A 26,592-nucleotide genomic window follows, 5' to 3' on the forward strand; every position below is an offset into this window, starting at 1 on the left:
CATGGAATGCAGAGGTTACTACCCTCGCGCGAGCACCTTGTGGGTGTCGTGTATACAACAGGGGCGTGTGAAAACCACTATTCACAGGCTGTCTTCCATTTAGATAATTCCTTCATCAAAGGGAAGGGCCGTAACAGAGGCCCAAGCAACCACTACTTTTTGACATCATAACGCTTCTACGTCAAACATAAGTTGACATATGGACAACGATAGAACTGGCTATTGAGTATTCATTGCAATCTTTAATTTCATTAATAAAAAAACCCAGGGTGTCAACTAGGTACCTGGCTTATTATTATTCTCTGTGGTTCTCCCAACAACAAACAACAATAAAACATTGTCACCAACACAAATCTGGGTCCAATTAAAAAAGGGCTTTATTCTATCGGACTAATAGAACATTTCTATACAAGATGAGATTGAATACCAAAGTGTATCCAAGATTCTACATGCTGCCTATGGACATTCTTCTTAGACATAGGGAATGCCCAAAGTGTATGCAAGATTCTATATGCTGCCTATGGACATTCTTCTTAGACATAGGAAGTGCCCAAAGTATATGCAAGATTCTATATGCTGCCTATGGACATTCTTCTTAGACACAGATAGTGCCCATAGTGTATGCATGATTCTACATGCTGCCTATGGACATTCTTCTTAGACACAGATAGTGCCCCAAGTGTATGCCAGATTCTATATGCTGCCTATGGACATTCTTCTTAGACATGGGGAGTGCCCAGGTATATGCCAGATTCTATATGCTGCCTATGGACATTCTTCTTAGACATGGGGAGTGCCCAGGTATATGCCAGATTCTATATGCTGCCTATGGACATTCTTCTTAGACATGGGGAGTGCCCAGGTATATGCAAGATTCTATATGCTGCCTATGGACATTCCTCATAGACATAGGAAGTGCCCAAAGTATATGCAAGATTCTACATGCTGCCTATGGACATTCTTCTTAGACATGATGTAGGTAGCACTCAAAGTGTATGCAAGATTCTATATGCTGCCTATGGTCATTCTTCCTAGATGTAGGTAGTGCCTTTTCCTTAGACATATGTAGTGACTTTAGTAGAAGTTTTCTGCAATGAGGTTTCATTCTTGATTCGGTAGTTACTGGGTGACTGTGGGAGTAATGACTTCTTTATTAGAAGCAGCGTATTGTTCGCTATGGAGAGAATAAAATACATATAACATGCTAGTTTATAATAATGCCCTATCATGTGGTATAACTGATACTTTTACCTATACAGTATGGATAGTGAATATTCTCTTCAGAAATTTCTGAAGGTGGATGGTACAATGGATAATTTTCAGTTGAATATGTATAGTATTATCATAATTCAAATCATTTTAATCAGTTCTTTTTTACTTGATATCTGCCATATACCAACACCATATATGAAAATCCATTAAATCGCTTTTAATGTTGACAAAAGAATAAAAACACAAGACTGTTACTTATATACAATTCATAAAAATAATCAATCATAGATTATAAAATAATTATGTATCATACCTGTCAAGAAAACACTTTCAGTGCTGTCGAATGAAAACTCCCCTGGGGCTGGTGACTTAAACATAGTTCTTGCAGAGGCAACGGGGCCTAAATTCCAACTCTGTGAATTGTGAAGTAACTGATTAAGTCTTTGGTAGAAGCAAGAGATATCAAAAAATGTTCATATTCTCTAAAAGCAGTATTTATTCTTTAATAATTGTTTTTTAACCCTTTTACAGCCAATGGACGTACAGGTACGTTTCACAAAACTCATCCCTTTACCCCCATGGACGTACTGGTACATGCTTGCAAAAAGCTGCGATTTACATTTTTTTTTGCATATTTTTGATAACTTTATGAGAAACTTCAGGCATTTGCCAAAAGAATGAGACCAACCTGACCTCTCTGGGATGAAAATTAAGGCTGTTAGAGCAATTTTAAAAAATATATATTGCAAAATGTGCTTGAAAAAAAAAACGCCTGGGGGTTAAGTGTTGGAAAGTTCCAAATAGCCTGGGGGTAAAAGGGTTAATAGGAAAATGGGCAGAGTTGAAAGCTAGGGAACGAGCAGCAAAAACTGTGTACAGTACGTTCGTTACATATATGGTACACCACATGAATGAATTACCGGTCCTCTTAACGAAAGTGGTATTCAAGACAGGAAAACTAACCCAATTAGATGAAAAAATTTAATCAATGATGCAAATATAAATGGAAGGTGTATAGCTTTTCAAATAAGCCATAAATTAGCTCACTTGTGAAATAACTGAAAAAATGTAACATAACAATGCAAATAAGAGTATAGCCTACTTTAGAAAAGGGGTAACAGAAAAAGGAAATATATTCATATCTTAAAAGGCTTGATGGAAATATAGTTCTTAAATTTTAGCAACTTATAAAATCAGGATAAGACATCTTTAATAAATATGTTATTCAAAAGCGGAACTATAAAACCGATTACTTGATAATCTACAGAATCATCACTTAATTTAATTTTATTTTGGATATTTACACAGCCATCATTTAAAGGTAAATCATGAAATACAGAGGCAAGGGACTGGTCATCGCCGTGTTGAATAATGTCACATAGATCAAACATACACAAACATGATCAGAGTTCAAGCCTCGCTGCCCACTCAAGCTAGAACCAGGGAGAACAAGGCAAAGGCTATGACTATACAGGGTTAAGTTAACCCTTCCCCAAGTCAAATCCTTAGCCTGTAAGGACAGTTGGGTAGCCTTAAAGAGTTAACTACACGGAAACCTGGCAATACCTCCCCAAAAATTAGTTTTTCTTCGTCAAAATATCTTTAATGAAACGTATCCCACTAAATACGAATCTGCATATCGTCATACTCATAAACTAACTGCCTAAGTCATTTTCTCCACTTGTTGGGAAATAAAAAAAAAAAACATTCTCATCTCCAAATTCTTTATACCATTGTGTTGAGCTTCAATTGACAAATTCTAATTCACAAATTCTTCTGTTAAGAATTTGTGAATTGAAGCTCAACACAATGATATAAAGAATTAGGAAATGAGAAGGTTTTTTATTTTATTTCCCAACAAGTGGAGAAAATGACTTAGGCAGTTAGTTTATGAGGGTGACAATATTTTGATAAGAGTCCCCATGCTTTCTGTTTCATTTGTGAAACAAAATATAAAATTTTTTTTCAATTTAAAAATAGATACATCTTTCATAAAGCTTACTGTAGCTGAAAAATGGCTTCAAAATAATATATCTAAGCTTTAGAAAAAATATTATCAATAGGCAAGTGCTGTATAATAATTCCAGCTGAATAAAAATTCCTACAGAGTACATTGCATTAATTGATGGGTCTTATATGCATTTCTAAAGTATCAAATTACTTTCAATGTCCTTGACAGTAATTCGCTTTCAAATAACTTTAAGAATCTGTGACAATGATACTTATCAAAGCATATGAATTGTGGAAAATATATACAAAATATTTAAAAAGGTAAATTTTAATTTCATAGCAATATAAATGAAATCAAATTAAGGATCAGAAGAAATTTAATTTTGAAAGCAAATTAGTGAGAAATATACAGAAAAGGAAAATGTCATGATAACAGCTTAAATAAAACTAAATGGAAAATTTTAATTCTAAGTATTAGTATTAAGAAAATAGCAATTAAATTTACCTTTTCATAGGACTGATTTAGCGACAGTTCACAGTTGTTTCCGTTGTCACTTGAAGTCGAGATAGATCGCTGTGAATGAGTATAATTAGCCAGAACACAAACGGATAACTGACTTAGACTTCTTGACTGGCATTGGTTAACTTCCGGAGTGTGTCCTGGAAAGGACGAGAGGGTAACGCTCTGGAAAGAGAAGCCATCGAATGGCGACGATGTACTTAAGGATTTCAATCGAAATTTACGGTGCATTGGTTTCTCTTCCTCGGAGGGCAAAGACGGAATGGTCATACTGTGGGCACTGCAGAATAACATCGATGGTTTGCCGGGACCCTTAATGCTGTTGGTAGAGCTGTTGTGAGATGTGAGAAAGGCCGTGGAATTTGGTAGGCTATAAAGTCTTGGGCGGGTGAGAGAGTTTTGCTTCTTGCTAATATCATCTGGGTAACAGGAGAAAATTTTTAAAATTACTCTGATTATAAGCAGGAATTACTACAAAAAAAGAGAAACTACCAAAAACATCCACACACATAACAAAAGTGTTCACCATTATGTTGATTAGAAGATGAAATTGTTTCACAAGAAAAACAATCTTTTGAGAGAGAGAGAGAGAGAGAGAGAGAGAGAGAGAGAGAGAGAGAGAGAGAGAGAGAGAGAGAGAGAGAGAGAGAGAGAGAGCATACTTTTTTTTTTTTTACTTGAACTACATTCTTTAACAAAAAAAAAAAAAAGAACTGCAGTGGTTTGCAATACAGCTGGGATGTAAATAAAACAAAATGTGTGTGGAGAGAGAGAGAGAGAGAGAGAGAGAGAGAGAGAGAGAGAGAGAGAGAGAGGGAGAGAGAGAGAGAGAGAGCATACTGTACTTTTCTTGACTTAAACTATATTCTTTACCAAAAATGAGAAAAACTGCAGTAGTTTGCAATACAACTGGGACCTGAATAAAAAAATGTAATGTATTTTTCCTTATCTATCAAGAAACCGCACAAAATTTAGGAACATATTTTATTAAATAATGAGCCAAGTAACAGATTACGAGGCAAAATGAGATGGCTGAGTCTCTGATTCATCATTTTCTACTTTCAATGATGTCTCTTGATTCCGATATAAAATTCTTTATCATTCTCAGATCTTTCCCATCAATATTTATCTGTTCTAGTATCCTTACAAGGTCCACATGTCTAACCTGGGAGATAAGATGAGAGCAGTGTACAGTATATTATGCCATTCTGAAGCTGAAAAGGAAGAGTTGGTGCAACATCCCCCGATGGATTTCAAGCATTGTGTGCTGGACATAGTAGAAGAGAGGGCCGCTGTTCATGATGACAACTATGTTGACAGTATTGAAACTCAAAGGGGGAACAAAGTTATTGGCACAGCAGCACTGATAGACAGCTGGAACATCATGTATGGATTAAAATCTAACCAACAGATCAACTACAAGCCAGGAAGAGAATCTACAGTATTCAGGCCACCCCACGGATGAGAAAATCCACAGGTCCTGGGACTGGCTCTGACTGTTAATCACAACATCCAACACTGACAGTAAGCTAAAACATCATGTATGGATTCAAATCTAACCAACACATCAACTACAAGCCAAGAAGAGAATCTACAGTATTTAGGCCACCCCATGGATGAGAAAATCCATAGGTCCTGGGACTGGCTGAGACAGTTAATCACAACATCTACAGTAAGATGCTGATGGAGCTTCCCTGTGCACATAATTACTCTGTTCCATATGACTGTTCCCTCCTAATTGAAAAAGCTCTGATCAATGCTGTTGGATAAATACCCCAAGAGTTCCAAAATCTGTGTGTACCATCATTCTTGAAGAAGGGTTCCTTTGTGTTCTTTGCTAATTAAGAGATGGCGTTTAAGAGGACACTGCTACCGCTAATGGGAAAGGAATCACCTATGGAACTACAGTATTACTGCTGTATACCAGAAGGCAGAGACTCCTGGAAAACCAGTTGCACCACTCTTTAAGATAGGCAATGCCAAAGTATAGGTCACTCCTCTCACTCCATACCATGCAGATATGCTGCACCGTGACAAACCAAAAACAGTTTGTCAAGACCAATTTGTCACCAGTGAGGAAATCACAAGATCCTTTATAAGTATCAGGGAAAGTTAAAACATTGCTTTTCTTATTGCTTATACAATAAGTTTCCAGAAATGTATAGTTTTAATACCCCCCACAAAAATCTGGGAAAATCAGAGAAAAGTGGTAGGCTAGCGTATATACAGAAATCTTTTTGTAACATTAAAGATGGTAGCCATATAAGTATCAGGGCATATGAAAATTTTTTTCCTATTGCTTATACAATGAACTTTCCAAAAACAGTTTTGATACTCTTCACAGACATCTAGTGAAATTACATAGTGAACCTTAAGGCTACAAGAAAAGCTACAGCACAAGATGAGATACAAAGAAGTTATAAAAGAAAGCTTATTACGGCATATGCTATACTCTCATATTTAAAGACTTTAATTTTCATCATCCTTTTTTAACATAAAGAGAAATACAAATAATTATATCCTTAGAAGTACTGTATGTTCTTTTTTTTTTTTTTTTTCATGACTTACCTGGCTGTTTGTAACGGAGGGAGTTTTGCATCATCTCTAGTTCCATAAGATCAGGTTCATTACAAATTTCAGGACAAAACTGATAAAAAGAAAGAAATTATAAGCTGAGAATGAGAATACTTTTCTCTAAATTATTTATATTACTTCTGCATCAAAGCTGAAAGTTAATAACAAACTGAAGTCAAATGCCATTCATTCTGATGCAGCATGAGCTGGAAAAAAATCGTTTACATGTTTACTAGAAATAAATTGTAAACTTGAATTAAAACGGCAAACCATACTAAAGATGCAAGGAATAATTACACGTGATTACACTTACAGGAGGTCCCCAGCTTACGGACATTTGGACATACAAATATAAATCCAACTAAAAATAACAAAGATCAGGTAATGAATGTTGTAATAAAACAACTTTATGTTATTTAATACAGTAAGCAAAATGACATTTGTATTAACTAGCTATTTATTTCACATGAAATCCAACAATTTATTGAATTTTGTGGCTGGAAATCAATGGCATGGGGATAAAATTGGGCTTATAATGAGGTATAATTTAACAATATTTGACTTAAATTCAGGTTCGTGGAACCAATTAAGTTTGTAAGTCTTGGACTTCCCGTCCCTACTAAATTATTTTGATGAACATTAAATAGCTGGATTAAAGTTTGATTCTGACAATAAAAAAAATTTCAGTATGCTGTATAATAAAAGCTAACTACAGCTTCAGTTCTAGGAAGTACAAAACTAGAAAAGGTGGAAAATTTATAACACCTCTTTTATATATTACAGATACCTCTGAAAAGAAAAATAGATAAGCTTACAAAACCCTATATATTAGTTATATTACTACAATATTGAAACTGAAATGCCGTCAAACCAAGCACCCCCTGAATAAAAGGTAGTTTCCTACGGTCAATATTTCAGAAAGAGTTTTATAAACTCGTTGTTCCCCATAAGCAAATGTTTGTAATACCCAAAGAAATATTTTATACTAACTACTAAATGAATAAACTCGAGGGTCACTCAGTCGAGCACAGACTTCCGCCGCGGCAGCTTATTTCTCGACCTTTTGCTTGACCTTGACCTTGACATGTATTAATTGGCGTGGATTTTCATACACTCAAATATGAACCAAACTTATGATGTCCAAACTTATTGCTGATTATGTGAATTTCGCTTGCCCGTGACCTTAACCTTCCAAAATTTAATCATTTCCAGCTTGTTACACAACAGTTAATCCGTGTAGGTTTCTATTAAAATTGTGGCCAGGATGCTGTTCACAAACACACACACACACACACTCAAGGAGTAAAAAACAAATCTCCTTTCAACTTTGTTGGAGGAGGTAATAAGCACACATATCATTTGCTGTATGTCAGCCACAGCACCATAAAAATCAATGGCATTGTCTAATCAATATAATAATGTTCATTTATAATATGGTTACTTGCTTGGGTAATGGATATAGTGAGTCATTAATGATATTATTAAGCTCTTATAAAATATGAATAAAAGAAAATAAAACAAATAACCCACCAGATGAGTAGTCAAAAGACATGGTATTTAAAAAAGCAGATCCTAGCAATCTTGAAATGACTGCCAGTTGCTTTTTGCACCATTGCAAAAAGGAAAAATTAATAAAGAAAGTTTTCAATTGATCAGCAGGAGAACTTAAAAAGTCCATGAATAAGAAAGATGGTGTTGTTGTCCTTTGCCATAATATATAAAAAGATTTATTTATGATATAAAAATGAAAGAAATGTAGCTTAATATGAGACAAGAATACACCTAACTTCCCCTTTCCTTCCTTTGTGAATCCTTACGGAACAAACACGAAAATCCAAACTGAATGTAAAAGGTCTTTTTATAGTGATGAAAATTGGTGTTTCGTGATTAGAGTATAGTACAACGATAATTATCTATAAATATGCTCATACCCCACAATTATGAGTTACACTTAATTCTAAAAAACCATCCTGAGCACTACCTAAAAAAAAAAAAAAAATCAGTAAACAAGATCCATCCTTACCATCTGCGGACAGAGACTACCATCCTTCAGTTGTCTCTGCCCATGAAGAGGCAGAGGGGAAGCAGCTCTGGGAGTTCCAGGAGGGTTTGTGTGGTGAATGTGATGACCACAACATTGGGAGCTTGTCTGGGGTGCTCTTTCGTTCTTTGAGACCTCCTGGCTCCTCTGGTAGGCTAAGTCTTTGTGGTCGTCATTAGGAGCTGAAGAACACTGATGTCCTTGATGACTGGAAGCACTTATACTTTGCAGTCTCGATGCTAACTGGGTAGTCAGAGACACTGAAATATCACAATTATCATCAGTAGAAATCTTATTACTTTTTTATCATTTTTATTCCTTCACATTTTTCATTTTCTTTATAAATCTCGGTTGAGTCCCTTGTTAGGCTGGAGGAACGTAGAGAGTAGAGGTCCCCTTTTTTGTTTTGCTTCATTTGGTGATGTCGGCTACCCCCCAGAATTGGGGGAAGTCCCTTGGTATATGTATGTATGTATAAATCTAAGCTTTTATAAACAATTCTAGCAGTCTTATAAACCCGTTATATACTCTTAAAAAATACTTTAATCAAAACCTCGGATGGGTGTGGTGGGTCGTGCTCGACCTCACACCCATTTCAAAAAGTATGTTTTTTCGCCAAAAATATTAGCTGTACGAGCTTCAGATGATTTCGGCCTACAAACCAGCAGTATAGTACATGCAATAGTTGAGTGCAGATACATTTTAATGTAGTTCTCTGCCTAATATGATTTCTAAGATAGCGTGGGGACCATCTTGATCCTACATCATACATACACCTACCAAGGCACTTCCCCCAATTTTAGGGGGTAGCCGACATCAACAAATGAAACAAAACAAAACGGGGACCTCTACTCTCTACGTTCCTCCCAGCCTGACAAGGGACTCAACCGAGTTCAGCTGGTACTGCTAGGGTACCAAAGCCCACCCTCCCCCGTTATCCACCTATAACAACTAAATAAGATAAGATCAAAAATCAAAATCTTGCATAGTAATTATTTGTGAAATAGAGTTTGTATTGTGATACAGTAATAGGATTGTTGGAGCATGTGATTAAAGTGTCTATATCGCATGTGAGAACTGAGTGGTAGCTCAGATGCCATATTTTGCTCCGAGGTCCTTTTTTTTAGATTCTATAAATCATGGGAAGGAGAATCATGTCTTTGGGGTCTGATCAAAGTAATGACATGCTGGATGAATTGGAGAATAACTGTAAAGTAAATGTGGAAATGATCGACATATCAGACAATGTGTGGTTGGATACAGCAATGTTAGAGGCGGTAGAATTATTGGAAGAAGAGCTGGCATTCAATCCTGAAATTGTTCCCTCGTAAAGCAGGGATGATGGAGAGGGTATTAAGTGCTTCTGTATTTGGTGTTACTACACAGACACCACTATTACGTGATCTACAAGAAGATGAGTGTCTTATTCCAATGGAGGAGACAAGTAGGAATTGGAGAACGGGGGGAATTCGACCCGCCCTGATTTACTCAGATATGGCGTATTGAAGAACTGGTTTGTGGTAACAATGGGACAGTACTTCAGAATAATTTAGAAGGTTAATATATGATGGCTATTTTAGTGCTGATAACTATCAACAAGGTTTTAATGTGCAATTTTAGAACCAATATACTATAAGTTTTTAAACTAAATAATTAAATAGGACACCTTCAAGTTTTTTCCATTCAAAACTTATACTCTTGAATGTGTATATAATGATATCCAAAGGAAACTAGGAATACCATTTACAGAAAAAACCACGATAATAATAACAACAAAAATAATAATAATAAAAATAATAATAATAATAATAACACTGCAATTTCTAAATTCTTAAGTCCACAATATTACACCCAATCATTGAATAGAAAATAAAACAAAAGACTAACCTTCTTGCATTCTCTGTCTCTGTGTTGCAAACCTTACCTCCTCCACCTGACGCCGCAACTGTTTTTTTACGTATCGTCGGACCCTAAAAGATAAAAGATGCATTTTTTATGTACTTCTTTGCTTTATATGTATATAACGTAATAAATAAAATCAGTGTATTTTCGTTACTTGGAGCACAAATATCATACATCTATAGAGTATACAAAAGCACAGTACTGTATATGAAGTTATCCTAAAATGTTATTTTTATTACTAAAATAAATTTTTGAATATACTTACCCGATGATCATGTAGCTGTCAACTCTGTTGCCCGACAGAAATCTACGGTCGGGATACGCCAGCGATCGCTATACAGGTGGGGGTGTACACAACAGCGCCATCTGTGGTCAGGTACTCCAGTACTTCTTGTCAACAAGACCTCAATTTTCTCCTCGGTCCACTGGTTCTCTATGGGGAGGAAGGGCGGGTCAAATAAATCATGATCATCGGGTAAGTATATTCAAAAATTTATTTTAGTAATAAAAATAACATTTTTCAATATTAATCTTACCCGATGATCATGTAGCTGATTCACACCCAGGGTGGTGGGTGGAGACCAGTATACATGTTAACAAAGAAGCTAAGTATCCCGTATTTCATTTTTATTAGTTATTCAAAATAACAATAAAAATAAATAAGTACCTGGTAAGGAAGTCGACTTGAACCATTACTCTGCCTTTAATAAGTACGTCTTCCTTACTGAGCGTAGCGGTCCTCTTAGGATGCTGAACGACTCTTAGGTGCTGAAGTATAAAGGGCTGCAACCCATACTAAAGGACCTCATCACAACCTCTAACCTCGGCGCTTCTCAAGAAAGAATTGACCATCCGCCAAATCAACAAGGATGCGGAAGGCTTCTTAGCCGACCGTACAACCCATAAAAAGTATTCAAGAGAAAGGTTAAAAAGGTTATGGAATTATGGGAATGTAGTGGGTGAGCCCTCACCTACTACTGCACTCGCTGCTACGAATGGTCCCAGGGTGTAGCAGTTCTCGTAAAGAGACTGGACATCTTTGAGATAGAATGATGCGAACACTGACTTGCTTCTCCAATAGGTTGCATCCATAACACTCTGCAGAGAACGGTTCTGTTTGAAGGCCACTGAAGTAGCCACAGCTCTCACTTCATGTGTCCTTACCTTCAGCAAAGCAAGGTCTTCTTCCTTCAGATGAGAATGTGCTTCCCTAATCAGAAGCCTGATGTAGTAAGAAACTGAGTTCTTAGACATTGGAAGAGAAGGCTTCTTGATAGCACACCATAAGGCTTCTGATTGTCCTCGTAAAGGTTTTGACCTTTTTAGATAGTACCTAAGAGCTCTAACTGGGCAAAGTACTCTCTCCAGTTCGTTCCCCACCAAGTTGGACAGGCTTGGGATCTCGAACGACTTAGGCCAAGGACGTGAAGGAAGCTCGTTTTTAGCAAAAAACCGAGCTGCAAGGAACATGTAGCCGTTTCAGATGTGAAAACTATGTTCCTGCTGAAGGCGTGGATCTCACTTACTCTTTTAGCTGTTGCCAAGCACACGAGGAAAAGAGTTTTTAATGTGAGGTCCTTAAAAGAGGCTGATTGGAGAGGTTCAAATCTTGATGACATAAGGAACCTTAGGACCACGTCTAGATTCCAGCCTGGAGTGGACAACCGACGTTCCTTTGAGGTCTCAAAAGACCTAAGGAGGTCCTGTAGATCTTTGTTGGTGGAAAGATCCAAGCCTCTGTGGCGGAAAACCGCTGCCAACATACTTCTGTAACCCTTGATCGTAGGAGCTGAAAGGGATCTTACGTTCCTTAGATGTAACAGGAAGTCAGCAATCTGGGTTACAGTGGTACTGGTTGAGGAAACTGCATTGGCCTTGCACCAGCTTTGGAAGACTTCCCCTTTAGACTGATAGACTCTGAGAGTGGATGTCCTCCTTGCTCTGGCAATCGCTCTGGCTGCCTCCTTCGAAAAGCCTCTAGCTCTTGAGAGTCTTTCGATAGTCTGAAGGCAGTCAGACGAAGAGCGTGGAGGTTTGGGTGTACCTTCTTTACGTGAGGTTGACGTAGAAGGTCCACTCTTAGAGGAAGAATCCTGGGAATGTCGACCAGCCATTGCAGTACCTCTGTGAACCATTCTCTCGCGGGCCAGAGGGGAGCAACCAACGTCAGCCGTGTCCCTTTGTGAGAGGCGAACTTCTGAAGTACCCTGTTGACAATCTTGAACGGCGGGAATGCATACAGGTCGAGATGGGACCAATCCAGCAGAAAAGCATCCACGTGAACTGCTGCTGGGTCTGGAATCGGAGAACAAAACAACGGGAGCCTCTAGGTCATCGAGGAAGCGAACAGATCTATGGTTGGCTGACCCCACAGGCCCCAAAGTCTGCTGTAAACATTCTTGTGAAGGGTCCACTCTGTGGGGATGACCTGACCCTTCCGGCTGAGGCGATCTGCCATGACATTCATATCGCCCTGAATGAACCTCGTTCCCAGCGTGAGCTTTCGATCTTTTGACCAGATGAGGAGGTCCCTTGCGATCTAGAACAACTTCCTCGAATGAGTCCCTCCCTGCTTGGAGATGTAAGCCAAGGCTGTGGTGTTGTCGGAGTCCACCTTCACCACCTTGTTTAGCTGGAGGGACTTGATGTTTATCAAGGCCAGATGAACCGCCAACAACTCCTTGCAATTGATGTGAAGTGTCCTTTGCTCCTGATTCCATGTTCCCGAGCATTCCTGTCCGTCCAATGTCGCACCCCAGCCCGTGTCTGATGCGTCCGAGAAGAGACGGCGGTCGGGGTTCTGAACAGCCAAAGGTAGACCTTCCTTGAGAAGAAAGCTGTTCTTCCACCACGTTAGAGTAGACCTCATCTCTTCGGAAACATGAACTGAGACCGTCTCTAGCGTCATGTCCTTTATCCAGTGAGCAGCTAGATGATACTGAAGGGGGCGGAGGTGGAGTCTCCTTAACTCGATGAACAGGGCCAGCGATGAAAGTGTCCCTGTTAGACTCATCCACTGCCTGACTGAGCATCGATTCCTTCTCATCATGCTCTGGATGCATTCTAGGGCTTGGTTGATCCTTGGGGCCGACGGAAAAGCCCGAAAAAACTCGACTCTGAATCTCCATACCCAGGTAGACAAAGGTCTGGGATGGGACGAGCTGGGACTTCTCTAAATTGACCAGGAGGCCCAGTTCCTTGGTCAGATCCATAGTCCATCTGAGATTCTCCAGACAGCGACGACTTGTGGGAGCTCTTAAAAGCCAGTCGTCTGATGGAGCCTGACACAAGATCATGGTACTGCTGCACAGTCTGTGAACTGTCAACCATGGGGAAGCGAGGAAGTACAGCGACAACCCGAAACTGTCTAGACTGTCTGGGTAGTACAGACAACTCTTTATCGGGTTGCTGAGGTTGCCGCACCGCGTCACAACAAGTCACCTCTGCTGGTTGTTGAACGTCTTCCCAGTGACACACTGACTCCGTAAAAAGAAATCCTCTATCAAGGACTAAGGTTGGACTGCATGTCTTGCAACAAAGCTCAAGGTCTATGGGAGCAGGTGTGGCAACAGACGGGGTTAGCGACTGAAGCGGAACCATTTACCCTCCCTGGAAGCATGTTATGCTTAAATAAAAGTCCATAGGAGGCTAAGCAGCTTAAGGCTCCTCTCCAAATGACAGAGTCCTCAAGGGAATATCAGAAGGAGGGAGAACAGCACTTTCTCATCTACAGGAACCATATCCGAGAAAAGCTAAGTTCTCTCAGTGAGGGTAAGCCTCAACTCCTGCCTGACTAGTTTGCTGCTGGCGAGTGGCGGTAACCAAAGTGTGTTGCGGAGGCTGACACACCGTGTCAAAACACGGCAGCTTGTGGTAGCTCCCGCACGGCAACGGAGTGCTCTGTGTGTGGGAGTCATCAAACATCTGGCAGGGTTGACTGTGCATGGGTGGAGGAGCTCTCACAACAAGAGTGTGAGAGCATGAAGCCATGCCGGGCGCACAACCGTAGGAGGTGTGGGAGGGGCTGCGGTGGGTTGAGGAGCATGCGGTATGGTATGCAGAGCATGCTGTAAGGTATGCAGAGCATGCTGTAAGGTATGCAGAGCATGCTGTAAGGTATGCAGAGCATGCTGTAAGGAATGCAGAGCATGCTGTAAGGTATGCAGAGCATGCTGTAAGGTATGCAGAGCATGCGGTATGGTATGCAGAGCATGAGGTAAGGCATTCGGCTCATGCTGCATGGTATGCGGCTCATGCTGCATGCGGCTCATGCTGCATGGCATGCGGCTCATGCTGCATGGCATGCGGCTCATGCTGCATGGGATGAGGCTCATGCTGGTGTGGGAGCAGGCAGCCGCAGTATCTGCTGAGCGCACAACCTCGGCGGGTTGTAGGTAAACAGGCTGCATTGTCAACCTTCCAGCATGATACTCCTGTATGAAGGAGCAAGCTGAGACTGTAAAGTCTGCAGCATGGACCACTAGGGTCTATGAAAGACAACAACGAACGGAGCTACTGTCCGTTGTGACTGAGGGTCTAAAACAGCTGGTGCGGCAACAGACGGAGTTACTGCCTGTTGCGGTACCACCTAGCCTCTCTTAGGAGGTGTGCAGTTGTCGTACTGCAGCGAGTCCGAACTGACCCAGTGGCTACACCTAGGCCGTTGGACTTGCGCGGAAGGGACCGACTTGCACTTAAAAGCTGCAAGATTTGGTCCATGGTTTCTGCGAGAAACCTCTTCCGCAGACGAGGAATAAATGGGCTCTCTCGTCTTTGTGTGGGTGGGGTGATCACGTCGGCAACGTGTGTAGATACACCCGAAACCACAGAGGGAAACGTCTGTTCGTCGATCAAGGCCTGAGGAACCCATAAGTCCTTCGACATTACTTCTCCCCCGGGCTTGGGAGCTTGTAAGAGGTCCCAGACTAGGTGAACCACTGGCACGAACAGACGAACCCTCGAACGCAACACTGTAACTTTGCGCATATCACTTTATCACTTTTGATTTTCTGTTTGCACTTATTTCACTGAACTCGAAACTTTAAGTGGTTTGTACCTGAAACACGCAATCCTATCCTTCATTAAAAGGTAGTAATTGCGAAAACAGTATTACAATGTAACAGAAAAACATAATGAAAGATAAAGAATTCAGTGGCTGGAAAAGAGACTAAACACTAGATCAAATAAACTACGTTTAAAATCTCTCACCGCATAAAGCCTGGGAACAAGAATAAAACTCTAGAAACGTTTTACCTTCTTCCCCTCTATCGACTAGGGAGAAGAGCAAAAAACGAGAACAACGTTACCCGCTTGAACGAAACGTTTATCCTCCTCTCTCTCCCTCCGTCTCTATCTCTCTCTCTCTCTCTCTAGACTTAGAACCTGAGAGATGAGCCCAATTATATATATCGTTAACTGAAAGGTTTCCCAAATAAAAAGTTCCTTTATTAGAATTAAAACCATTTAAGCTAAGAAAGAATGAACGAAACACTAGAATCGGTTTACTCTTACTGCAACGTGAAACCGTGAATACTCTCTCTATCGTAACGATAGAGCACAAGTTGAACGTTCTGAACGTCAACAACTGCGGAGACTAAACAAAACGTTAGTTCAACTTTGAAAACATTACGAGACTTATCAAAGAAATTCTTTCAAAAACATAAAATTAAAATAGCATAAATTCTTAACAGGAAAAACGATATGACGGGCTCAATGTTAATAAACTTCGGTTCCAAGTAAGGACCGCCTACTATAAGGAAAGGTCGCATATAAACAAACATAAAAATTAATTTTTATAAGTTTATAATAAATGGAAAGTTAATCGAAGAGGCCTATAAATGGCGGAGAGATATAAAATAAATCTATAACTTGTTAAGCAAAATTACCAAAAACCTAAACACACTTCCGTCTAAGGGAAGGGTGGGTCATAAAAAGTGAAAGAGAGTCTATACTCTCTTCGACACCAACACTTCCGTCTAAGGGAAGGGTCGGCCATTTAAAAGTGAAAGAGAGTCCATACTCTCTTCGTCACCATAATTAAATCAAATTAATTCCAAAAGCTTGCTAAGCTAATGATAAAGCTTCCTGAATAGCGAAGGCTAAACTCTAGAGCAAATACATCACCAAATCGTGAACAATAACTCCAGAATCAACAGCGTATCCAAGTAGGTCTAGCCGGTGGCACGACAGAGGAAAAATTGAGGTCTTGTTGACAAGAAGTACTGGAGTACCTGACCACAGATGGCGCTGTTGTGTACACCCCTACCTGTATAGCGATCGCTGGCGTATCCCGACCGTAGATTTCTGTCGGGCAACAGAGTTGACAGCTACATGATCATCGGGTAAGATTAATATTGAAAAATGGCAAAATGTTACATATTTAACAGGATTAAATACAGAAGAATCGGAATCAACTCTAGTGTCTCTTCACACCAGAGTGGGCTAAAGTCTAATGTTTACCCTTATTTCTATTGGTCTTAGGTTCGAATCCTTGTCTAGGCAGATATACTTATCATTAAAGGAACTTCCCTATGGGTATGAGATCTGTGACAAAGCAAATTCTATATTGAAGGAAAACCATGTTATAAAATCATATAAATATATATCATCAACCATTGCAAATCTTCTGCTGGACAAAGGTCTCAGTCGTGACCTTCAACTCGTGTCCATTTATGGTCTTACTATGTCAATCTATATCTGCGAATTTTTGTGGCTTGTCAATCCATCGTCTTCTCTTCTTTCCGCTGTTTTCTTTTGCAATCTCTAAGAGCCCATTCTGTTATTCCCTAATGTCCACCTATTATCTGTCATTCCCATTATATGCCCTGCACACGTCTTAGAGTAAACTTATTGGGCGGTAATTTTTCAGATTTTTTTTCTCCTTTTTTGTGAAATAGTATGAAGATGAAGTTTCTCCAAGCTGTAGGTATAGAGCATTCTTGCAGACATTCTGTGTTAAGTTCAGTGAGTTTTAATACTATGAAATCTCCTCCGTCTCTTATTAAATCAATTGTTAGGCCATCGTCTCCAGGTGCTTTGCCTCTTCTTAAGCCTTTTGATGGTGGCAAATTTGAAGTGCAAACAGAACTTAGATGATGTTCTTAAAGTGGTTGTTAACAAAATCCTGATATGGCAAGCAAAGGAAAACTGAAATACAGAAGAAGTCTTATAAGGGTCCGATATTAGTGTGGTCGTTCAGACCTGGCCTTAGCGGTATCGTTGAACCTGCCAGGTTGGATAAATCACTCAACTGGTATTTCTCTGCCCACCATTGCTACTCTCAAGGTCTTCTACTGCATCAAAGTGCTGGACCATGATGGAAGCACATTCAGTAAGATATTACTGCCCATAATGAATAACATTTTGAAAAATTGACATATTCCAGAGATAAAGGAGAAATTGGAATGTTAAAATATATGGAATCTCATAGCGTGAATAATTAACCCTTTTACCCCCAGGCTATTTGGAAATTTCGAACCCTTAACCCCCAGGGGTTAATTTTTTTTCAAGCACATTTTGCAGTATATTTTTTTTAAATTGCTCTAACAGCCTTAATTTTCGTCATAGAGAGGTCAGGTTGGTCTCATTCTCTTGAAAAATGCCTGAAGTTTCTCAAAAAAATTATCAAAAATATGCAAAAAAAAAAAAAAAAGTAAATATGTTATTTTCATTAGTAAAATAAATCTTTGAATATACTTACCCGATAATCATGTAGCTGTCAACTCTGTTGCCGACAGAAATCTACGGTCGGGATACGCCAGCGATCGCTATACAGGTGGGGGTGAACACCACAGCGCCATCTGTGGTCAGGTACTCCAGTACTTCTTGTCAACACCACCTCAATTTTTTCCTCGGTCCACTGGTTCTCTATGGGGAGGAAGGGTGGGTCAATTAAATCATGATTATCGGGTAAGTATATTCAAAAATTTATTTTACTAATGAAAATAACATTTTTCAATATTAATCTTACCCGATAATCATGTAGCTGATTCACACCCAGGGTGGTGGGTGGAGACCAGCATACATGTTAACAAAGAAGCTAAGTATCCCGTATTTTATTTTATTAGTTATTCAAAAATAACATAAAATAAATAAGTACCTGGTAAGGAAGATGACTTGAACCATTACTCTGCCTTTATTAAGTACGTCTTCCTTACTGAGCGTAGCGGTCCTCTTAGGATGCTGAACGACTCTTAGGTGCTGAAGTATAAAGGGCTGCAACCCATACTAAAGGACCTCATCACAGCCTTTAACCTCGGCGCTTCTCAAGAAAGAATTGACCACCCGCCAAATCAACAAGGATGTGGAAGGCTTCTTAGCCGACCGTACAACCCATAAAAAGTATTCAAGAGAAAGGTTAAAAAGGTTATGGGATTATGGGAATGTAGTGGCTGAGCCCCCGCCTACTACTGCATTCGTTGCTACGAATGGTCCCAGGGTGTAGCAGTTCTCGTAAAGAGACTGGACATCTTTGAGATAGAATGATGCGAACACTGACTTGCTTCTCCAATAGGTTGCATCCATAACACTCTGCAGAGAACGGTTCTGTTTGAGGGCCACTGAAGTAGCCACAGCTCTCACTTCATGTGTCCTTACCTTCAGCAAAGCAAGGTCTTCTTCCTTCAGATGAGAATGTGCTTCCCTAATCAGGAGCCTGAATAGGTAAGAAACTGAGTTCTTAGACCTTGGAAGAGAAGGCTTCTTGATAGCACACCATAAGGCTTCTGATTGTCCTCATAAAGGTTATGACCTTTTTAGATAGTACCTAAGAGCTCTAACTGGGCAAAGTACTCTCTCCAGTTCGTCCCCCACCAAGTTGGACAGGCTTGGGATCTCGAACGACTTAGGCCAAGGACGTGAAGGAAGCTCGTTTTAGCAAAAAGCCGAGCTGCAAGGAACATGTAGCCGTTTCAGATGTGAAAACTATGTTCCTGCTGAAGGCGTGGATCTCACTTACTCTTTTAGCTGTTGTCAAGCACACGAGGAAAAGAGTTTTTAATGTGAGGTCCTTAAAAGAGGCTGATTGGAGAGGTTCAAATCTTGATGACATAAGGAACCTTAGGACCACGTCTAGATTCCAGCCTGGAGTGGACAACCGACGTTCCTTTGAGGTCTCAAAAGACCTAAGGAGGTCCTGTAGATCTTTGTTGGTGGAAAGATCCAAGCCTCTGTGGCGGAAAACCGCTGCCAACATACTTCTGTAACCCTTAATCGTAGGAGCTGAAAGGGATCTTACATTCCTTAGATGTAACAGGAAGTCAGCAATCTGGGTTACAGTGGTACTGGATGAGGAAACTGCATTGGCCTTGTACCAGCTTCGGAAGACTTCCCCTTTAGACTGATAGACTCTGAGAGTGGATGTCCTCCTTGCTCTGGCAATCGCTCTGGCTGCCTCCTTCGAAAAGCCCCTAGCTCTTGAGAGTCTTTCGAAAGTCTGAAGGCAGTCAGACGAAGAGCGTGGAGGTTTGGATGTACCTTCTTTACGTGAGGTAGATGTAGAAGGTCCACTCCTAGAGGAAGAGTCCTGGGAATGTCGACCAGCCATTGCAGTACCTCTATGAACCATTCTCTCGCGGGCCAGAGCGGAGCCAACCAACGTCAGCCGTGTCCCTTTGCGAGAGGCGAACTTCTGAAGTACCCTGTTGACAATCTTGAACGGCGGGAATGCATACAGGTCGAGATGGGACCAATCCAGCAGAAAAGCATCCACGTGAACTGCTGCTGGGTCTGGAATCGGAGAACAATACAACGGGAGCCTCTAGGTTATCGAGGTAGCGAACAGATCTATGGTTGGCTGACCCCACAGGGCCCAAAGTCTGCTGCAAACATTCTTGTGAAGGGTCCACTCTGTGGGGATGACCTGACCCTTCCGGCTAAGGCGATCTGCCATGACATTCATATCGCCCTGAATGAACCTCGTTACCAGCGTGAGCTTTCGATCTTTTAACCAGATGAGGAGGTCCCTTGCGATCTAGAACAACTTCCACGAATGAGTCCCTCCCTGCTTGGAGATGTAAGCCAAGGCTGTGGTGTTGTCAGAGTCCACCTCCACCACCTTGTTAAGCTGGAGGGACTTGAAGTTTATCAAGGCCAGATGAACCGCCAACAGCTCCTTGCAATAGATGTGAAGTGTCCTTAGCTCCTGATTCCATGTTCCCGAGCATTCCTGTCCGTCCAAAGTCGCACCCCAGCCCGTGTCTGATGCGTCAGAGAAGAGACGGCGGTCGGGTTTCTGAACAGCCAAAGGTAGACTTCCTTGAGAAGAAAGCTGTTCTTTCACCACGTGAGAGTAGACCTCCTCTCTTCGGAAACAGGAACTGAGATCGTCTCTAGCGTCATGTCCTTTATCCAGTGAGCCGCTAGATGATACTGAAGGGGGCGGAGGTGGCGTCTCCCTAACTCGATGAACAGGGCCAGCGATGAAAGTGTCCCTGTTAGACTCATCCACTACCTGACTGAGCATCGGTTCCTTCTCAGCATGCTCTGGATGCAATCTAGGGCTTAGTAGATCCTTGGGGCCGACGGAAAAGCCCGAAAAGCTCGACTCTGAAGATCCATACCCAGGTAGACAATGGTCTGGGATGGGACGAGCTGGGACTCCTCAAAATTGACCAGGAGGCCCAGTTCCTTGGTCAGATCCATAGTCCATCTGAGAATCTCCAGACAGCGACGACTTGTGGGAGCTCTTAAAAGCTAGTCGTCTGACGGAGCCGGACACAAGATCATGGTACTGCTGCACAGTCTGTGAACTGTCAACCATGGGGAAGCGAGGAAGTACAGCGACAACCCGAAGCTGTCTAGACTGTCTGGGTCGTACAGACAACTTCTTATCGGGTTGCTGAGGTTGCCGCACTGCGTCACAACAAGTCACTTCTGCTGGTTGTTGAACTTCTTCCCAGTGACACACTGACTCCGTAAACAAAAAATCCTCTAACAAGGACTAAGCTTGGACTGCATGTCTTGCAACAAAGCTCAAGGTCTATGGGAGCAGGTGTGGTAACAGACGGGGTTAGCGACTGAAGTGGAACCATTACCCTCCCTGGAAGCATGTTATGCTTAAATAAAAGTCCATAGGAGGCTAAGCAGCTAAAGGCTCCTCTCCAAATGACAGAGTCCTCAAGGGAATATCAGAAGGAGGGAGAATAGCACTTTCTCATCTACAGGAACCATATCCGAGAAAAGCTAAGTTCTCTCAGTGAGGGTTTCACTGGTGCAAAAGCAGCAGACTAGAAGGCAACGTTATGAAACTGCTTGACAGTCTAGTGAGTTGGCAACAACCAAAGATGTGTGACTGAGGAGCATGCGGTAAGGTATGCAGAGCATGCTGTATGCAGAGCATGCTGTATGTAGAGCATGCTGTAAGGTAAGCAGAGCATGTTGCATGGCGTGCGGCTTATGCTGCATGGGATGAGGCTCATGCTGCATGGGATGAGGCTCATGCTGCATGGGATGAGGCTCATGCTGCATGGTATGAGGCTCATGCTGCATGGGCCTCATGCTGCATGGTATGAGGCTCATGCTGCATGGGATGAGGCTCATGCTGCAAGGGATGAGGCTCATGCCGCATGCGTTGAGGAGGATGCCGCATAGTATGAGGCTCCTGCCTCATGGGTTAGGCGGTTGCCGCATAGCATGAGGCTCCTGCCTCATGGTTTGAGGAGGATGCCGCATAGCATGAGGCTCCTCATAGCATGAGACTCCTGCCTCATGGGTTGAGGAGGATGCCGCCTAGCATGAGGCTCCTGCCTCATGGGTTGAGGAGGATGCCGCATAGCATGAGGCTGCCTCATGGGTAGAGGAGGTTGCCGCATAGCATGAGGCTACTGCCTCATGGGTTGAGGAGGATGCCGCATAGCATGAGGCTCCTGCCTCATGGTTTGAGGAGGATGCCGCATAGCATGAGGCTCCTGTGAGGTTCCTGCCTCAAGAGTTGCGTCTGCCTCAAGGGTTGAGGAGGTAGCTGCGCAGAGAGAGGCTCATGCTGTGAAGAATGCGGTTGCTGCATGCGTTGAGGCGGCTGCCTCATAGCATGAGGTTCCTGCCTCAAGAGTTGCGTCTGCCTCAAGGGTCGAGGAGGTGGCTGCGCAGAGAGAGGCTCTTGCCTCAAGAGTTGAGGCTCTTGCCTCAAGAGTTGAGGTTCTTGCCTCAAGAGTTGAGGTTCTTGCCTCAAGAGTTGAGGTTCTTGCCTCAAGAGTTGAGGCTCTTGCCTCAAGAGTTGAGGTTCTTGCCTCAAGAGTTGAGGCTCTTGCCTCAAGAGTTGAGGTTCTTGCCTCAAGAGTTGAGGTTCTTGCCTCAAGAGTTGAGGCTCTTGCCTCAAGAGTTGAGGTTCTTGCCTCAAGAGTTGAGGCTCTTGCCTCAAGAGTTGAGGTTCTTGCCTCAAGAGTTGAGGCTCTTGCCTCAAGAGTTGAGGCGGTTGCCGCATAGCATGAGGCTCCTGCCTCAAGGAAAGTGGAGGTTGCTGCATAGCGCTGGTACCTGGCAACTCCCAATGCGGCAGCTCACGCATGGAGGCAGGAGGAGCCTCAACATCATACGTCTGGCAGGGTGGACTGCGCAGAGGTGGAGGAGCGCTCGCAGGAGGAGGTGTGCTAACCTTCTCTGCCTGAAACTCCTGCATCAACACCGCAAGCTGAGACTGCATTGTCTGCAGCATAGACCACTAGAGTTTAAGAAAGACAACAACAAACGGAGCTACTGTCCGTTGAGACTGAGGGTCTAAAACAGCTGGTGCGGCAACAGACGGAGTTACTGCCTGTTGCGATACCACCTTGCCTCTCTGGGAGGTGTGCAGTTGTCGTACTGCAGCAAGTCCGAACTGACCCAGTGCTAATGGCACCACCTATGAGTTGGACTTGCGCGGAAGGGACCGACTTGCACTTAAAAGCTGCAAGATTTGGTCCATGGTTTCTGCGAGAAACCTCTTCCGCAGACGAGGAATAAAAGGGCTCTCTCGTCTTTGTGTGGGTGGGGTGATCACGTCGGCTACGTGAGTTGGTTACACCCGAAACCACGGAGGGAAACGTCTGTTCGTCGATCAAGGCCTGATGAACCCATAAGTCCTTCGACGTTACTTCTCCCCTGCTTGGGAGCTTGTAAGAGGTCCCAGACTAGGCTAACAACTGGCACGAACAGACGAACCCTCGAACGCAACACTGTAACACTTTGCGCTTATCACTTTATCACTTTTGATTTTCTGTTTGCACTTATTTCACTGAACTCGAAACTTTAAGTGGTTTGTACCTGAAACACGCAATTCTATCCTTCATTAAAAGTTAGTAATTGCGAAAACAGTATTACAATGTAACAGAAAAACATAATGAAAGATAAATAATTCAGTGGCTGGAAGAGACTAAACACTAGATCAAATAAACTACGTTTAAAATCTCTCACCGCATAAAGCCTGAGAACAAGAATAAAACTCTAGAAACGTTTACCTTCTTCCCCTAAAGAGACTAGGGAGAAGAGCAAAAACGATAACAACGTTACCCGCTTGAACGAAACGTTTATCCTCCTCTCTCTCCCTCCGTCTCTATCTCTCTCTCTCTCTCTCTTGACTTAGAACCTGAGAGATGAGCCCAATTATATATATCGTTAAAACATATTATTGTTAAAGGAAAAAAACTGAAAGATTTCCCAAATAAAAAGTTCCTTTATTAGAATTAAAACCATTTAAGCTAAGAAAGAAAGAACAAAACTATAGAATCGTTCTACTCTTACTGCAACGTGACACCGTGAATACTCTCTCTCTATCGTAACGATAGAGCGCAAGTTGAATGTTCTGAACGTCAACAACTGCAGAGACAAAACAAAACGTTAGTTCAACTTTGAAAACAGTACGAGACTATCAAAGAAATTCTTTCAAAAACATTAAAATAGCATAATATGTTAACAGGTAAAAACGAAATGACGGGCTCAATGTTAATTAACTTCGGTTCCAAGAAAAGACCGCCTACTATTAGGAAAGGTCGAATATAAACAAATATAAAAATTAATTTTAATAAGTTTATAATAAAAGGAAGTTAATCGAAGAGGCCTATAAAAGGCGGAGAGAAATAAAATAAATCTATAACTTTTGTTAAGCAAAATTAAGAAAGAGAGTCTATACTCTCTTCGACACCAACACTTCCGTCTAAGGGAAGGGTCGGCCATTAAAAGTGAAAGAGAGTTCATACTCTCTTCGTCACCAAAATTAAATAAAAAATTAAATCAAATTAATTCCAAAAACTTGCTAAGCTAATGATAAAGCTTCCTGAATAGCGAAGGCTAAACTCTAGAGCAAATACATCACCAAATCGTGAGCAATAACTCCAGAATCAACAGCGTATCCATGTAGGTCTAGCCGGAGGCCCGACAGAGGAAAAAATTGAGGTGGTGTTGACAAGAAGTACTGGAGTACCTGACCACAGATGGCGCTGTGGTGTTCACCCCCCACCTGTATAGCGATCGCTGGCGTATCCCGACCGTAGATTTCTGTCGGCAACAGAGTTGACAGCTACATGATTATCGGGTAAGATTAATAGTGAAAAAGCAGTTTTTGGCAAGAACGTACCGGTACGTCCATGGGGGTAAAGGGATGAGTTTTGTGAAACGTACCAGTACGTCCTTTGGGGGTAAAAGGGTTAAATACTATAAAAGGGATTCATAAAAATAAATACTGTATTTACTCACAAATAGCATATGATGACAGCAACAAATACGATCAACGAACAAGCGAAGAAAACTGCCAGGATTTCCTCTACGCCCCAAACTGCATCATAATTATTCGTTGAATGGCTTAGTGGAGCAGTCTCTGTAAGGATACAAAGATTAATTTAGAAAAACCTTAATTTGTAAAGTAATCTTGTATAGTCAATTTAAAGTACAGTATATACATACATACATACATATACCAAGGCACTTCCCCCAATTTTTGGGGGTACCCGACATCAACAAATGAAACAAAACAAAAAAGGGGACCTCTACTCTCTACGTTCCTCCAGCCTAACAAGGGACTCAACCGAGTTCAGCTGGTACTGCTAGGGTGCCACAGCCCACCCTCCCACATTATCCACCACAGATGAAGCTTCATAATGCTGAATCCCCTACTGCTGCTACCTCCGCGGTCATCTAAGGCATCGGAGGCAGCAGCAGGGCCTACCAGAACTGCGTCACAATCGCTCGCCATTCATTCCTATTTCTAGCACGCTCTCTTGCCTCTCTCACATCTATCCTCCTATCACCCAGAGCTTTCTTCACTCCATCCATCCACCCAAACCTTGGCCTTCCTCTTGTACAGTATATGATTTTACAATTAACCCACTTTCATTTACATAAGTGGTTCCTGAAGAAAAAAACAAACAATTCTCCTCAAAGATCTTGGTGAGGATGTATTTGCCATCCTCGCCCCGAACTTTAGATAGGAATTGTTTTCTGAGATGCTCAATACTGGGACATATTGCAAAATGAGTCATCAGCAGCTATTGCCAGCATCTCCTTGGTACTATAGTCCACTTCTTTTATCGAGGCAGATTTGCACCGACTCGCAGCGGTGCCCTTCTAGCTCGGAAAATTTTCCTGATCGCTGATTGGTTAGAATTATCTCGTCCAACCAATCGCGATCAGGAAACTTTTCCGAGCTAAAAGGGCACCGCTGCGAGTCGGTGCAAATCTGCATCGCTAAAAGAAATTGACTATAGCTTGTGTGGAGAGGGAGCTTGGGCACTGATCATATGTATATATGGTCAGTCTCTAGGGCAATGACACTGTCCCTTGCCTCTGCCATTCATGAGCGGTCTTTAAGCCTTTAAAGGAATGTGCCCATTTCTTGGATGACAGAGGGTAATTTCCTACCCTCTACGCTAGTATCATATTTCCATGGAAATATAACGCTTGCGATTTCCTTCATTATATTCTGATCTACAGAATTCCAATTGTTTTGCCAAATATCATCAAAGATTTTTTGATACGAGGCAAAAAGTCATTACACAGAAACCGAGTTTCAGCTTTACCGAAATCATAATCTTATTAAAGGAGTGTGGTTTGTATCCACATAGGAACAAATTAAAACGAAGAAAAAGGAAATAATTACTTATCACCGTACCTTCCATACTGAATCCAGCTGGTTCACCAGTAGGTCTTGGAAGAAACAAACCCGAAAAGAACCTGTTGAATATAAAAATCAAAATGTTAATAATGAAAATAATACTAATACATTTTAAAACCATACATTTTAAAACCGAGTACCTCAATGACCTGCTTCAAATTATAATAAACTGCCAACTAAAATGAAGGACCTAAAGGGAGCAATTGAATTTAAGAAGAAACTAAAGACATTACTTTTCACAAGATCATATGATTTGGAAGATGCTACAATCAAAGAATTGTATAAGTTATAATGAAAATGTTTCGTTAGATG

The 26,592-nt window shown here is 41.5% G+C and overlaps 1 protein-coding gene across 3 annotated transcripts; it reads right to left on the reverse strand.

Moving 5' to 3' along the window:
• Positions 1-862: 862 nt before the first annotated feature.
• On the reverse strand, positions 863-26,344 carry LOC137656082 (uncharacterized). 3 transcript variants are annotated; one of them, XM_068390256.1, is made up of 8 exons: positions 26,278-26,344; positions 24,867-24,987; positions 10,185-10,267; positions 8,280-8,557; positions 6,251-6,329; positions 3,668-4,101; positions 1,526-1,625; positions 863-1,174 (listed from the first exon to the last, which is right to left on the reverse strand). In XM_068390256.1, the coding sequence occupies exons 1-8, from the start codon at positions 26,282-26,284 to the stop codon at positions 1,056-1,058; spliced, it is 1,221 nt and encodes a 406-aa protein (XP_068246357.1). In that variant the 5' UTR covers positions 26,285-26,344; the 3' UTR covers positions 863-1,055. The 3 variants fall into 3 exon arrangements, with proteins under 3 accessions (XP_068246357.1, XP_068246358.1, XP_068246356.1); XM_068390257.1 differs by having other exon boundaries at positions 863-1,130; positions 26,266-26,344; XM_068390255.1 differs by having other exon boundaries at positions 26,266-26,344.
• Between the last annotated feature and the right edge of the window lie 248 nt (positions 26,345-26,592).

This window comes from Palaemon carinicauda, chromosome 17, assembly GCF_036898095.1.
Source record: "Palaemon carinicauda isolate YSFRI2023 chromosome 17, ASM3689809v2, whole genome shotgun sequence".
In the NCBI taxonomy this organism is placed as follows: domain Eukaryota; kingdom Metazoa; phylum Arthropoda; class Malacostraca; order Decapoda; family Palaemonidae; genus Palaemon; species Palaemon carinicauda.